The 17,145-nt window shown below is 34.8% G+C and overlaps 1 protein-coding gene across 3 annotated transcripts in view; it reads right to left on the reverse strand.

Moving 5' to 3' along the window:
- Positions 1-657: 657 nt before the first annotated feature.
- ccz1 (CCZ1 vacuolar protein trafficking and biogenesis associated) overlaps positions 658-17,145 on the reverse strand; it is a 171,492-nt gene continuing 155,004 nt past the window's right edge. For all 3 annotated transcript variants that reach the window (XM_087274738.1, XM_087274737.1, NM_200134.1), the window contains 6 exon segments: positions 16,427-16,538; positions 12,786-12,819; positions 11,752-11,869; positions 6,890-7,048; positions 2,638-2,765; positions 658-1,149 (listed from right to left, as the gene is read on the reverse strand). In XM_087274738.1, coding sequence (XP_087130864.1) covers positions 1,094-1,149; positions 2,638-2,765; positions 6,890-7,048; positions 11,752-11,869; positions 12,786-12,819; positions 16,427-16,538 — 607 coding nt within the window. In that variant the 3' untranslated portion in view covers positions 658-1,093.

Raw genomic sequence — 17,145 nt, forward strand, 5'->3', positions numbered from 1 at the left:
CCCCAAGTGATCCTAGAGACAAACTTGAATGAGAAGTATAACTGTAGCATAGAAATACCTCTTTCTGGAAGGTTTGAAAAAAAAAACTCTAGGAGTCGATTGGAGAATCGAGGAATCGACTCTTTTTGAGTCACTCCCCATGCTGTTATGAATTCATCAGCTGTCTAGGACAACGATTAGTCTATTACGTTCCCCAAAAAATAAATAAATAAATCACACATATGCTACACTGCTCTGTCCATTAATATACCGAAGGATTGTGTTCGGAAAGGTAAGCCTCTTGCTGAGGATAAAAGTCAAGGTTGATCAGCCAGGCCAGATGTCCAGTAGATATAATCGTACATTCTGGCTTTTAAACAGTGCTATGGTGCAATTAGCATATAATTCTCCCCAAGCCATTTAAGGTTAATCTATTTTATCACAGAACATTCACTTTGGAGGATAACAACTTATAAAATGTACTGCTTTGCCTTGTTTCTCTGAATTACATCTATAAAATTCTAATAACCACAATCAATATTTGCAATCAACTAAAGGCCACATTAAAGCTGGAATATCATTACATTTGTATGGGACATCTAGATCTAATATATGTCACACAACTCAAACTAGGTCTGTTCAATTTACATTGAGTTTGAAAAAGAACAGCAACAAACGTTTAATGAAAATTGCAATTTATTTTGAAGTAATGCGTGTTAAACCATGATACCGACGACATGAAAGCATTTAAAAATAAGAGAAACACATAGCTTGACAGATTCATATTCTTAATGTCAACTTAATCATATCTGTAAGTGATAAAACAATTCTGAAGAATGGGAATGAAACACAAAAAAGCATAGATGATACTTAAACGACAATATGTACATACAAACAAATGGAAAGAGGTAATTACAGTAAAATTCAGATTTTTATAATTAATTCCAAGGAAGCAACAACATTTCTGTATAGATTAAATAAAAATCTAAAAAATTGCATGATGTGAAAAATCTTTTTTTACAATGCAATTATTGCATTACACTGATGCTGTCAGTAAAACCTGAACAGTTGACAGTTTTAGTGTAGTGAAGTAGTCCATGCCCATCATATCTCTTCAGTCCAAGAAAAAAATATTATTGAATTGCGTTGCACAAAGCCTTTTCACTTCCTCTGTAACACAAAGAACAACTTGGTAAGTTGAGCACAAATATGTTACTAAGTTAACTAAAATAATAAAAATAACTGAGTAAATGTAGATTTTATTTAAAGGGTTAGTTCAAACAAAATAAAATTCTGTTAGTAATTACTCACCCTTATGTCGTTACAATTTCCTGATACCTAATTTTTAGAGCACAAATTAAGGTATTTTAGATAAAAGCTGAGAGCTCTCTGATTCTCCATAGACAGCAATGGTCCTGAGACATTCAAACTCCAAACTGTCTATGGAGGAAGAGCGAGCTTTCGGATTTCATCTAATACACTCACCGGCCATTTTATTAGGTACACCTGTCCAATTGCTCAGTAACGCAAATTTCTTATCAGCCAATCACATGAAAGCAACTCAATGCATGTAGACATGGTCAAGACCATTTGCTGCAGTTCAAACTGACCATCAGAATGGGTAAGAACTGTGATTTAAATGACTTTGAATGTGGCGTGGTTGTTGGTGCCAGACAAGCTGGTCTGAGTATTTCAGAAACTTCTGATCTACATGGATTTTCATGCACAACCATCTCTAGAGATTACAGAGAAGGGTCTGAAAAAGTGAAAATATCGAGTAAGCAGCAGTACTGTGGGCACAAATGTCTTGTTGGTGCCAGAGGTCAGAGAAGAATAACCACTTGTTACAACCGAGGTATGCAGAAGAGCATCTCTAAATGCACAACATCCAACCTTGTGTCGGATGGGCTACAGCAGCAGAAGACCACACCGAGTGCGACTCCTATCACCTAAGAACAGGGAACTGAAGCTACAATTTGCACAGGCTCACCAAAATTTGACAAAAGAAAATAGGAAAAATGTTGCCTGGTGTGATGAGTCTTGATTTCTGCTGCGATATTCAGATGGTATGGTCGGAATTTGGCGTCAACAACATAAAACCATGAATCCATCCTGTCTTGTATCAATGGTTCAGGCTGGTGGTGGTGGTGTAATGGTGTGGGGGATATTTTCTTGGCACACTTTGAATCCATTAGTACAAATTTAGAATGCCACAGCCTACCCGAGTATTGTTGCTGACCATCTCCATCCCATTATGACCATATCCATCTTCTGATGGCTACTTCCATCAGGATAATGCGTCATGTCATAAAGCTCAAATCATCTCAGGCTGGTTTCTTGAACACGACAATGAATTCACTGAACTCAATTGGCCTCCACATTCACCAAATCTCAATCCAATAGAGCACCTTTGAGTACCTTGTTGAGTCTATACCACGAAGGATTAGGGCAGTTCTGAAGGCAAAAATGCGTCCAACCCGATGTACCTAATAAAGTGGCCGGTGAGTGTATATCTTAATTTGTGTTCTGAAGATGAACGAAGGTCTCAGGGCTTTGGAACATCATAACAGTGAGTTACTACTAATTTTGGGTGAATTAACTCTTTAACAATATTATATAACTTCAATGTGGGAAAATAAATTAAGCAAAAGACACTACCATTCACTTCGATGAGGTTGGCATTCTTCTGGTTCAAAATGACGTAGAGCTCCCTCTGATCAGACTTCTTTCCAACAACCCAGTAATCGGTCATCGCTTTGACAATGATTTCCTCATCCTCATCAACCCTACAAAACATGCACAGACACAGTCAAAACCAAATCATGCTTCATCACTATCTAAAGTTGTCACATCCTTTGGGTGGCCTTATGATAAAATTTCATACAGACTTTTAAACTTAAATTTGCCATAACTATTCTCAACCTAAGTCAATCCAAATTGTTCACACAAAAGTTTTTGACTTTGTTTGAGTTTATTTAATGACTGACATATAAAGCACCGTAAACAGTAAAGATGAGAGGTCATATGTGTGTGTGTTGCTTAAGAACCAAAAAAAAAAATGTCTACCGAGAGATACAGTATAGTTCAGTACAGTACAGTGCAGTGCAGTGCAGTTCGGTACGGGTCACCCTTATGAGGCTTGGATTTTCATTGGCAACAGAAGCCTTTTGGTAGACGTGATATAGGACAGAAAGTTGAGATCCACGCCATTCTTGCTCAAAGAATAAAGCTGTACCCAGTTGTTCACATATCATGTCTTTTGTGAACTCAGGTTCATTTGTCAAATTTCAAATGTTCATTTCTCACAGAAGAACTTTCTTTCAACTGAATGTATGAAGTGAGTTTTGGAGTAAAAACTTTGTTTCACATTTTCATGTGGTTTCAGAGGGAGCAGCATTTACTACACAGAAATAGTCGCTCTGTGAACTACGGCTCTATTTCATCATTGTTAGATTAAAGAGTCCCTATTATGTATTAAAAAGGTCATATTTTGGTTTTGGGGGTCTCCAACATCAGGCTGATAAGCATATTGTTAACAAGCTGGCAAACACCAGCATATTGCTTTTTTCTTAACCATAAGTAGGTCCACACGAAATCTGTGCACAGAGATATCCACAGATCTCTACCTATTTTTAGCACATCGCGTCTATGTATTTACTTGTGTAAATGTGTGTAAATAAATTTTTTTTTCAGTTCTTAAATTAATTTCAGTAGTAATATTTACTAATATAAAAGTGTTAATTTGATTTATTTACAATACAGTTTGTAAAGTAGTATTTTCTTTTAGTTATTTTTACTATACTTTTAGTATGCATATATATATATATATATATATATATATATATATATATATATATATATATATATATATATATATATATATATATATATATATATATATATATATATATATTATATGATAGGCTTGCTTTGTTAACCAGAAGAGTGGATGTAAATGGGTTTGCATTGTTGAAATTAAATAAGTTAAAAAGCTATTATTTTTTATTTCAAATATTCAGTTTTTAGTTACGATACTCCCAAAATAATTCAGCCTTTATTTTTTTCTTTATTTTTTTTTTTTTTACAAAATTTTCTGCAGAAATAGCAAAAATGTCCGCAGATTCTGTCTGGCCCTAACCATGAGTAAAAAAAAACAACACAAATTCAAGATTAATCCACACAGGAAAAGCTGAAGTATTTTCAAACTTGACCGCAGCACGTGTGTAGGAACAGCTGACAGTGGCCATAGCAATGACAAAGGCACAGGATCGCGAGCTCACAAACACATTTAAATCCATAAAAAAGCATTACACATCACGTTTTCAACTACAGATACAGTACAAGTAACAAAACAAAATTAAATACATAACTTAAAAGCTACAGAATAGCTTTCAGAATAGCAGGTGACAACCATTTTAATCAGACTTACACTTGAGAAATGGAGGAAGAAACTGGACCATATGAACTGTGTACTGATAAAGTTTCTGTCAAGCTCTGACAAAGTCCCATACATCAATGGTCTTTTTTGATCGTTTATTTAACAAACAGGCCACGAATCCCCCGTTGCAGGGCAGATTATTGCATTGATCACCATACCGTTACCTCATTAATGTTCACTCATCTTCAGTCATGATCAATCGCACTCCACTTTTGTTTGAAGGGAAAAGCGCGTTCACGTTTTTATCAGATCCGGCACTTCATTTTGGTATTGTTTTGTGTCGACGTCGACACAAACAGGCAAAAGAATGACAAATCATAATTCAAATCATCTGAGTCGAATCTTTTATTTAAAAAAACAAACAATCGATATTTTTAAACAAGGTGCACTTTCAGATTTTACCATCAGCTGGATGTTTTCATTCACTTAGAGCTGTGTTACACACTGCATGGAGGGTAATTTTCAAAAACCCATAGTAGGGGCTCTTTAAATCAAATTGGATTTTAAACGCCATTGTGCATTTATCAGGAGCTACGTTTCCATCCATCTGTTTTCATGCACATTTTGGATATGCACATAAAAAACATGTGCATATGTGCATAAAAAACATAACCGAGTAGGATTACTTTTTATTCAATAAAAGATGCACATAAACTACGATGGAAACACTTTTACCGAACAAATTCCAGTATGTGCAATAATAAAGGTCATGTGATTTTGTTACAAGAGATCATGTGATGATAAAAATGTGTGTAATTAGATAAACCAGCAGGCTGATTACATTGTAAAACATCTGGAGCCTCATGTAGCAACGCTGCGTTTGCACAAAAACTTTGTGTACGCCAGATTTCACGCTCACGTTTGGATTTACTAACAATGAAATGAACGTAAGAATGTGTTGGTCCATGCCAACTTCATGTTTGGCGTACGTGGATTTCTTGCGTGTGTTTGTTTTATATCCATTGGCGAATCCTATAGGCAATTATGTTAAATTGTACACTACAAAGTATCTTTGAGCCGTGCAATGGCAGCTGTATGGGACGGATCATCCGCATGTCTAGCAGGTATGGTTTCCATATCATGCAGTTGACCAGCCAAACATTAAAGCGCAATTTGCAGCGATCACCGGTTTTCCCAATGTAACCAGTGTGATCTACTGCACACACATTGCTATAAAGGCACCATCTGAAGACGAATTTGCATAAGTGAATCAGAAACATTTCCATTTAATAAATGTGCAAATGAAAAATGATGCCCAAATGCACTTAACATAATACACAAACTTATTAATGATTCCTACTTGTCTTCCTTGCGATGAAGAGTATGCAAAATCTAATATGTAGTTAGGGAAAAAAAGAAGAATGAATTCATCAGAGGCTGGATTCGAACCGAGTTCATGCTCGAACGTGTCAAAACATGTTTCCATGTGCTTTACGAGCCACGCCACTGACGCTGCTATACACACTACAAAATTTTACACCTGTAGATCGGACCATTTCTTTTTTGATTCCCTCACAGTGCGATGTTCAGACCCAACTGCGTTAACCGCATCAGCTTAACTCTCCCACTCTATTTTTTTCTTTTGTTATTAATTCAGGAGGACAAACTTGCAAATAACACCGTTTTTCGTTGGTCATTCTGTTCAAAGTTTCTCTTTTTGCTTGCTTTTGCCATTGCTTTTTCATTTGCTTTTGCCAAAGTAGAGTCATTAGCATATTTATAGGAGGCAGGGAGGGGTTTTGCGCTCGTGTACGTGCGCTCAGCTTCACGTTAATTTGGATGTATAAAGAGAATGTGTGTGGGATTCTGCGTACGCAGTGTTCAGTACATCTGAAATTGTTACTGCGTACACGCATACATTTACAGCTTTGTGCGTTAGCAATGTTTTAGTATGAGTTCAACCCAAGTCTTCGTACATGAGGCCCATGTCTTGTATGTCATTCTAAAAACTCCTAAAACTCATTCTAAAACTCCTAAACCATTTCAGTATTAGTGTTATTATTTTATTCATTACCTCAAGAATCAAGAGAGTCTGTGCCCTGCGTCTCATGTCTTTAAACGTCACTGTGTGTTCACGGGACGTTCACAGGATTGCCTTCTGAGGCTCAAGTCATTGATTAAATGAAGAAAAGATTCACGCAGCTTCTCCAACTGCAGCAAATTCAGTTTTTACTTTTGATATGTGGTGTCAGTTAACCAGAAAGTGACGATTTTGTTTGCTTTGACTTAATGGATGGAAAAGCTGCTTTATTCATCTTTTATACGATAATCCAGTTTTGCGCATGAAATTAATTCACATTTTTGGATGTAAACATAGCTAGTGTCCTACGACTCTGTGTACTAAATTTAGTTTACTAGAACCAGCTTTACTGGCAAAATGTGCATGAAAATCTCCTTTGATTAATCACCCAGCCCTATCAAACATACAATGATTTGAATGCACCTCCTGAATTATTTAACAGCACTGCTTACCGTGCAAAATCGCAGTTGATGTCTCCGAGAATTTTCATGAGGTCCGGATGGACAGAGGTGAGGGAAACACTGGCCGTCTTGCGCATGTGGATGGTGCTTTTCTCAGCCAAGTTCATGTGGTTGAAGTAGATGAATTTAAACTGAGGCTCCTTCTCTGGCCTGCAATAAGAATTTGGAGTGAATATTGAGGCTGAGGTGGATTATATTCTACCCCAGCGCAACATCTATTGAAAAATAAAAGTGAAAATATGTGTGATAAGTGTCATGTAAGGTGATACAAGGGATTGTACCACACAAAACAATACCGCACAGCACGCAGGGCTCAGGTAAGCTAAGGACACACCGTTAGATATGATTAATGGATAAGCTCCGGTGACTGCTACTGGAAGAGAGATGATACAGTGGACCCTTGTATTCAGCATGCAGGTACGTGAAAGCCTTGTCCATATTTCTGAACGGTTACCTGGGTCACAGGATGACCCAGTCATTTAAGATTGATGCATGAGCGAGCAGTGAAACAGGATTCATTTGAAAGGGAGCTGCAGACAGACAGTGACAGCTCAACATACATATTGATAGCTTAAAAGTGCTGCAAATGATTTTAATTTTCTTTTACTTTATTACTGCAATTCCTGACAAATATCAATAAATTAGGTGAGGGTGTGCAGTTTAGGTGCTGATTCATTTCAAATAAATCACTTATGATATCATTCAATGACCTGACATTCAGATTGTATTTATGGAAATCTTAAAATTTGTCGTAGAAAGCATTGAAACGATATGTTAATATGTTCTCTAATATGATATCTAAATAGGCAAGTGCATTGTTTTACAGGTCCATTTCCAACCCTAGGCGTTGGCCTTATTGGTTGTTTGCAATGACATGGTTCTGGTGATGCGCAAAATTCAGAGAAAGAGCAGGAAATAAAAAACTGAATGGGAAACATCGAGGGAAGTTCATATTTTTGCATTTAATACCATATTTCAAATGAGATATAAATAAAAAATAGCCACATATGTTGTACATGATCCTTATATTATGAAGAGGGCAGAGTTTTCTACTACAATATATTTGCCTGTCATCGAGGCGGTAGATACTGTAAGTTATGACATGAAAAAATACTATAGTAAATACTACTGTTTTGAAACCTACTATAGATAATTACTTAAATTAAACTGTCGTACTAACTATATTGTTACAGCGGTACATTAGTAAAATTATCCAAACAGCTAAGTACAGATGTCAGAGAATTATAGATATACAGTTGAAGTGAAGTGATTATTAGCCCCCCTTAAATTTTTTTTTTATATTTCCCAAATGATTTTTAGTAGAGCAAGGAAATTTTCACAGTATGTCTGATAATATTTTTTCCTCTAGAGAAAGTCTTATGGTTTTATTTCGGCTAGAATAAAAGCAGTTTTTAATTTTTTAAAAGCCATTTTAAGGACACAATTATTAGACCGCTTGAGCTATATATATATTTTTTTTTCAATAGTCTACAGATAAAAAACATTGTTATACAATAACTTGCTCTTAACCAATAACTTGCTCTTAATCTTTTTACTCTTAACCTGCCTAGTTAACCTTATTAACCTAGTTAAGCTTTTAAATGTCACTTTAAGCTGTATAGAAGCGTCTTCAAAAATATAAAGTAAAATATTATTTACAGTCATCATGGCAAAGACAAAATAAGTCAGTCATTGAAAATCTCTCAGTTAAAGAGAAATTGGGGAAAAAATAAACAGGTGGGCTAATAAATCTGACTTTAACTGTATAAAACCAGCTTCAACAAACCCTAAATACACTACCTAATATAGTGACAGTAATGATAATAAAAAAAAATACAAGAAAAATAATATTAGAAAAAAATTTGTGCAAAATGACATAAATTAAGATGACATTAAATAAATAAATAAATAAATAAATAAATAAATAATAGAATAAATAAATAAATAATAAATAAATAAATAAATGAATAAATAGACAATAATGGGTGTAAAAATCAGGGATAGTGCTGTGTTATTTTATAATAACAGGCTAGCATGGACTAAGCATGAGAGTCTGGACAGAGAGAGAATAGAAAAAAGGGAAATTACAGTTACATACAAGAGAAGTCACATTATTCCCCAGGAAGAACATTTATATCAGAGAAATATGATAATAATGGTTACCTAACATGAGAGAATTTGCTAGAACCTCTGACTGAATATTATTTTAACATCAGATCTTGAAGCCAATGTGGTGCTTTAGGTGGATTTGAAGATTTCCTATGCAATAAAATCTGTCTGTGAGGCTGCAGTAAAGATGAAGGCTTCAATTTTCTATGCTATGATCATCACAATGCATCACAGTTTACAGTAACATTACAGTATTTGTTACAGTTTATCAATTTATTATATTACTGTATTCATTAACAAAGAGTTGTACACATTATACACTATACTATGTGCTTTAAAAACATGCTCATTATAAATTACTATAGTTTCCCCCAACCGCATAACGTTATATCTTCCAGACTTCAGGAAATAATCGATGAAAGCATACAAAAGCGTGGACGCATAGTCTACATTATTATTTACATATTTTTGGAAGGGGTGAAAAGTGCTTCACAATAATAGCCATCTATTTTTGTCTCAAGGGTTGCAATTCTTTTTTTGATCTGTGGATGCGCCCACCATCAACAAACATTCACCGCTGCAGTGCATCTCGATGTTAATGTTATGGTTGTTTAATCTGCCGAAACGCCAGTAAAGTATTGGACTACTGCAAAACAAGACGATATTTCATTACAGCGATAACATGGCAGGGTACATTATCTGATCGGTGTCTGACTTTATTAAACACTTTAACATATAATACGCTTAGCTAGACCTGTATATAATATTTGTTGGTGCTATCAAACAAACTATCGTTTAAAAAAAAAAAATCTTTATTACATGCTGTTTACATTTTTCTGCCAGTTTCTTTAACTTTACACCCTTTTTAGCAAAAACTTTTGGAACTCTATAAAAGCATTTCTCATTTTAGCCGATTTAAACAATTATAAACAACATAAAACAAAACATTTAGAAGAACCACTTCCTGCCCTCCATCTGAATTTCGCGCATCATCACTGACGTCATGTGAAAACCTACAGTATATTATATTATATGGTTGGTTTTGACCATATTTGGAAAGTTCTTGAATAGGGGTACAATGATTAACCGATTTCACTATTAACCGCGATTTAATTTGTCACAGTTTATTAACCGTAAAGTGGCCTTCTCAACACCATGTTTCAGCGCGAAACAAAACTTCTGCAACTAAGTGCACTAGTTTAATGTTCCAAGATGGTACATTATGTGCACGCACTGGATTAAAAGCTGATTTTAACTATGACTTAGAAAATGAACTAAGGGCTGTTCACATATCCCGTCTTTTGCAAGCATAACTTCATTATTTCCAATGGAGTTGAGCGGCTTGCATGCATATTGGCAGCGAGGCTATGCACGCATGCTTTCCAGGCTCACCTAGTTGAATGAATTGCTCGAGTGCACCAAGAGTTTGTGACAAGAACTTACCAATCAGCTTCATACTTTGTATGGAATATACACATTTCTACTCCAAAGAGAAAAAAAATACAAAATAAAAATACCAAACAATTTTGTAATAGAGTTCAGATCAAAAATGCCTTTCAGACAGAGGTTAGGCAGCCTTTGACAACATTTGTTCTATTTAAAAGCAGTATGTTATATGTATTATGTAGCGTAGATTTACATTGGGCAAATACTATTTTTTATTTATTCTTATTTATTCATTGTTGTCTTATTTATGTTTAGTGTAAAATTATTGCCAACATCTTTTTTCACTTCTTAAGTCCAAAGCGAAATTAACTATTGTTTGTTTGTAATATTATTTTGTGCTATATTGTTTGGTTACTGAGCAGCTATAAATTACACTTTAAAATATAAGGAGTTTTCATGTGATTTTTCTAAACTAGTAGTGTTTTAAAATGAATGAATGCATAATAATCATGATAAGCATGAAACCGTGCTTATTCCACAGACTATAATCGTATAACCAAAATCTATAATCGTTGCATCCTTAGTCTTGAATATTAATGAGCTCTAATCTGATGTTCACACAGAAACACATCGCGCTGCGATGCTACACATGACGATGTAAAACAATCATATTTCAATTGTCAAAAAATATTGAGGTATTAAATATTACTAAATATTAAAAAATATTTAAAAAAATTTATTAATGTAGTCTAGATTATGATTATTCTCAGCAAAAGGGACAAACAGAAATGTACTTGTATTTTAAGTTTTTAACGTATATAAAAAAGAGGCAGGAAGTTTAGAAATTGAGCAGTTTACATGTGTCTGTTGCCTCTTTACAAACATGTTGCAAATGTCACAACACACATGTTAAACTAACACAATATACATTTAAGCAGACCTTATGTCTCTTCAGAGAGGCATTAAATAAACTTATAATCCACATATCATGCTTTTGTGTCTGATAAGCTTTAAACAGCTGAGAGGCTTCATGGTCATACAAGGCTGACTAATTAATCGTCCTTAAAGTCCGTCCCATTTACATAATGGGTATAATAGAGGCTAAGATAAACTTAAAAATAAGGAGAAAATTATTATTGTTGTAATACCACATAAATATCAGTTGAATGTTTCCTACGTTGCGGCAAATAAAACACAGCCTGGGGCATGTATTTTCAATGATCGCCAGAGTCTGTATATTGTTCTGATTGGCCTGTTTTCCCCCAGGATTTTACACAGTAGATCTAGATTTTTATGCACATTTAACACAGATTTTTTTTTTATTAGCAGTTGTAATAAAGCTCTGGAGTAGCACTGACCCTGATATCCTGCGGTTGATGTTGTACTGTTCACATATGTCAGAGGCCAGCAGGGTGAGTTGGGGTCCAACCAAGCTGTCTAATTTCTCACAAAACTCCCGATTCAAATCCACCGAGGCTATTAACACAGAGAGAAGGAAAGTTTAAGAAATGCTTAACATTTGGCTGATACAGTCTTAAAAGTAACAGCCAAAAGTAAAACTCATATGTCTCTGTTTTAAGGCTGCACAATATATTGTTTCAGCATCGATATCGCAATGTGAGCATCCGCAATAATCACATAGCTGGAGTTACAATGTTGAATCTGGATTACTGTTGACCAGGAGCCACAAAACACATGACTGCTAAGATTAACCATAGTAAAGTGAAAGTTTATCATTTGCATGCGTTTTTAAGGCCGGTGAGGGAGCATTTCAAGATTTAATTGCATTAAATTATCTATACAAAGAAGATGATGTGTTAATGTTATGTGATAGTGTTCATTTACATGTACAAAAATGTGTTTCTTAGAATTGTTTCATGAGCAAATAGCTGCATTATTTTGCGTCCCACACTGGCAGATTATTTAGCTTGTTTTAAGTAAAATCTCACTTTATTTTGACCTATTACTTCTGAAAGTGAAAAGAAAAATCTTTATATTTTCAATATTTGGATAAGACACAAGGCAATCCCAAGTAATTTACGTTGTGATTACTAAATTTCTGTACCTAAATACTTGTAGACTCACTAGAATAAGTCAAGTAGAGAATTCAAACCATCTGGTAAAACTGTATTCATATCACAATAATTAATGTCTAATTTTTTTCAATATCGTGCAGCCCTACTGTGTTCCATAATGATTTGCACACTGTCCTTATATATAAGCGTATATATATATATATATATATATATATATATATATATATATATATATATATATATATATATATATATATATATATATATATATATATATATATATATATATATATCCAAACCTTAACTTGCCTAAACTTGAGCAAAAATTGCTTGATATGGAAAAATCAGAAACTTACCATTTATCATGAAGCATACAGCTGCACTCATTGCCTGAAAAAATTGTTAAATATGAAAAAGTCAAATATGAATTTAACGCATATCATTATTTTCATTTAATTCCTTGCCAGCAACAAAGGCTATTTCATCACAAAAAAACTGTTTATTAAATACAATAAATATAGCAGAAGTAGGAAGCAAGATAAATTAGATAAGATTTATAATGTCAATTTAATTATATAAATTATAAAATTTATTCTGGTAAAACTGCTGAATATCTCTGAGTTTACTTAACTAAAAATTCTTCTGCAGTCAGTCCTAATTCAGCACAGTACCTTTTTGTTACACAGGGTTATTTCTATTCTTTTATGAAATATTGAACATTATTATTGGATTGTTAAAAGCATTTGGACTTACTGTTTAAGCAAAATATGCATCTCGTTTGAGATGCAAGATTGTCCATTGTAAAATAATATGTATACATGTGTGTGTGTGTGTGTGTGTGTGTGTGTGTGTGTGTGTGTGTGTGTGTGTGTGTGTGTGCATGCGTATGTGAAAATGCATGTTAATGAACATAATATATAAAAGTGAAATTATAACAACAAAACTTATTTACATTCTTACATAAATGATTGCAAGAAGTTAACTCATTAAAATGCAAGAATAATTTAATTCGGTCATTACTTCAGCTTAGTCCCTTTATTCATCAGGGGTCACCACAGCGGAATGAACCGCCAACTTATTTAGCATATTTTTTACAAAGCGGATGCCCTTCCAGCTGCAACCCAGTACTAAGAAATATCCATACACACTCATTCACACATATACCTGTACACTATGGCCAATTTAGTTTAATCAGTTCACATATAGCGCATGTCTTTGGACTGTGGGGGAAACATGCACAAATAAAGGGAGAACATCCAAACTCCACACAGAAATGCAAACGGACCCACCAGGGACTTGAACCAGTGACCTTCTTACTGTGAGGTGACAGTGCTAACCATTGAGCCACCATGTCGTCCATAAATAATTTATTATTGTTAATTTTAACTATATTTTAGCACTATTTTAGCTTATGAAGAAAACGAAATTTTTGTTTTCATTTTAATGTATTTTTTTTAGAAATTTTGTTGCAATTTTTGCCTTTTATTTTAAATTTCACATTTTAGTTATATTAAAATGCCATATTTAAACTAAAGGTGCGTGGGTTAGAGATGCGCGGATGGGCTATTATTTCATCCGCAACCGCATGGCAAAATTCATCATCGGTCCACCATCCATCCGCAGTAACATTTTTGACCAATTTTTAAAACCGCACCCGCCCGCCATCTGCTGATTGGGCTCTTTATTTGAATGGCTTATTCCTTTTTATTATTAAATGAATGTTTCTTTATTGATCATTATAGAACAGAGAATGACTTTAATGTAGACATGCAGTTAATCCAAACGTGCAAGTCATTAATTGACGACGCTTTGAAGTGACGCTAAAGATACAAGGACATGTCTTTTCACTTGATTCGATTCCTCGGTCCTTGAGTTTTTTCCTTGCGTCCTTCCCTCGTATCCCGGTGGGGTGGAAACATGAGGAAAGAAAGCAAGGAAAGGAAACGAGGATGCACAAATAAGAAATGAGAAGCACCCGAGCTCTCAGAATATCAGCAGTGAACTCCGTCTCCAATCGGCGCACAGGGACAAAAGTAAATAAATAGCCTAAATTAAACGCACTGTACTATACAACTTTTTTATTGTAGCCTAATAGAAAACGCATTGACACATCATTTCAACATGCTGCTATTTAGTCTACTACTAAATGCCTATTTCACTTTATTTTTTAGTAAATAGATAGAATAATAAGTGATTTACATTATAGCCTAATAATGTTTACATTTGTAGTTGTCCATAGCAACCCCAAAAACGTACCTGATTGCCTTGCACATCTAATTAATGGGCACAGTTTTTCGACTATTTTTTATTTATTTATTTTTTATTTTTTGCTGTGGATGTTATTGAGCTTGTAGAAATCGGAAACAACACAGTTCTGCGACAAGATGAACCTTTATTTATATCTCTATCAGACAATACCTATTTTATATGCCAAAAGAAACAACAGGCAGTAAAAAAATATTAACATAAATATCTTAATGTAGGCATAGGCTATAGTCGCATGCTTTGGCAAACAGTTGAAATTTTTTTTTATAAAAACGTCATATCGTGCCTTGTAGGCTCAGTCACCCCCACAATTAGAAAATAAATTAGAAAAATAGATATGCCATCCCTCTTTGAGCGAACAAAGTCTGACCAGGCTAAGTGCATGTATGACAAGTGCCCCAATAACCAATGGATTTAGGATTATTCCCATTCCCCTCAAACTTGAAGCATAACGAAATACAACGCCAGTTGCGACAAAGAAATTCTGGCAAAATAACCTTAGCCTCGGAACGTAAAAGCGAGGCCAACATGTCTAGAATAGAATAGGCTAAACCAATATGAACGTAAAATTATCAGCTGACCGAACTCAAAAGTTTATATTGAACATATGTGTAGCCTAAATAACATAGGCTAATTGGTTTAATATGCCTGACCTTAGGTCTAGTTTGATTTTTTCTTGGCACAATGCTGGAATAAAATAGCATCTACAGTGTCAGGATTCAGACGGGAGCGCCTGCATAGCCACTATAATGCACCCTGCTGCACTGAAGGAGCGCTCGCTCGCAGCACTTGTTCCTGAAATGCATAGAATTCTCTTGGAAAGGTGCTGTAGTCGTGGGAATGACTGGCCTTATTTCTCCCAAAAGGAAGTAGATTTTCCTCTGCTGATCCGTCTATACGGAAGTTTGTAGAGGAATACTTCTGTACTTCATCCAGAATTAGTGTATCCGATTCCTCCTCCCATTCTGTGAAGTCAGTCCTAGGCTTTTTCGTTGGTGCGCCAGCTATGCCTATAAAAACAGTACAACCGCCCGCCACCCGCCCGAATTTAATTAAAATATTATTTTTTTGTAACGTCATCCGCCCGATCCGCGGTTTATCCGCGGAGTCCGCGGCTATAACCGCCAACCGCGCATCTCTAGCGTGGGTTTCCTCCGGGTGCTCCGATTTCCCCCACTGTCCAAAAACATGCGGTACAGGTGAATTGGGTAGGCTAAAATTGTCCGTAGTGTTTGAGTGTGTGTTTGAATGAGTATGTGTGGATGTTTCCCAGAGATGGGTTGCGGCTGGAAAGGCATGCGCTACGTAAAAATGTGCTGGGATAAGTTGGTGGTTCATTCCGCTGTGGCGACCCCCGATTAATAAAGGGACTAAGCCGACAAGAAAATTAATGAATGAATTATTTAATTAAAAACATTTTAACTGTTCAAACTATTGAATTTTTTAATTAAAAAACTACATTAGTGCTAAAGTACATTTACAATAAAAAAAAATAAATTCATGCATTTTAAATTCTCTGTATCATTGATGTAAGGTTCTGTGAGGTATATAAAATGAGACATTTTAAAAGTCACTTTTAAAAAATTTTTGTTGTGCTTTTGTCTTAAAAAATGTACAAAGTGTTTTTCATAGTTTCAGTTTTTGTAACACATCGAAATGAAAATAAGTATATGGAAACATGGCAAAATTAAAAATATATAAATATTTTAATTACTGTCTTTTTTCTTATTACCTTGTAAACAATCAAATGTAGCTCCTCGTAACTGTCCTCTGTGTTTACAAATATCCTGGGAAATCTGAATTTTGCCTCTGGATCTTTAAGATTTGCTGGTCCTGTTAAAAATCTGTAACATAAGATGTCACATAAGATGTCAGTACAACTCAGAACATTTCAATTCTAATACAAATATTCACTCTTAAGGCACCCAAAATCCACATTTTAATTTCCCAACAATTCAATAATCCTTTTAATTATTATTATATAATTATAACATCATTATAGAATTATTATTATTTTATTTAATAATCAATAATCTATAATCTATATAATAGCCTATAATTATTCCAAGCCTTCTAAATAGGTTCCAAGTTGTCATTATTGCTTTGCTTTCTATCAAGATATATCGACATAGTTATGACTAGACACTACGCTCCCTTTAACCACATGACAAAGTGAAACATATCAATGAAAATCTCTACCAATAATCAATCAGACTCTCCTTGAGTGATCACAACAGAATAATCTAGAAAATCCACTTCAATCAGTCAAATGGTTGCACAGACGGGCTGTTGTGAAGTCTGCTCGGCTCCTTGTTTTCTCTTTGCCACCAAAGCCATTAAATTACCCCTGTGCAATCTGATATTTGGCAGCGTTGGTTGATGCGTGTTGTCTTAGCGTTGCGCCTGGCTGCTTGTGTTCTTGAAGCATGGAGCTCAAGCAGACAGGCAGAA

This window comes from Danio rerio, chromosome 12 (assembly GCF_052040795.2).
Source record: "Danio rerio strain M-AB ecotype USA chromosome 12, GRCz13ab, whole genome shotgun sequence".
In the NCBI taxonomy this organism is placed as follows: Eukaryota; Metazoa; Chordata; class Actinopteri; order Cypriniformes; family Danionidae; genus Danio; species Danio rerio.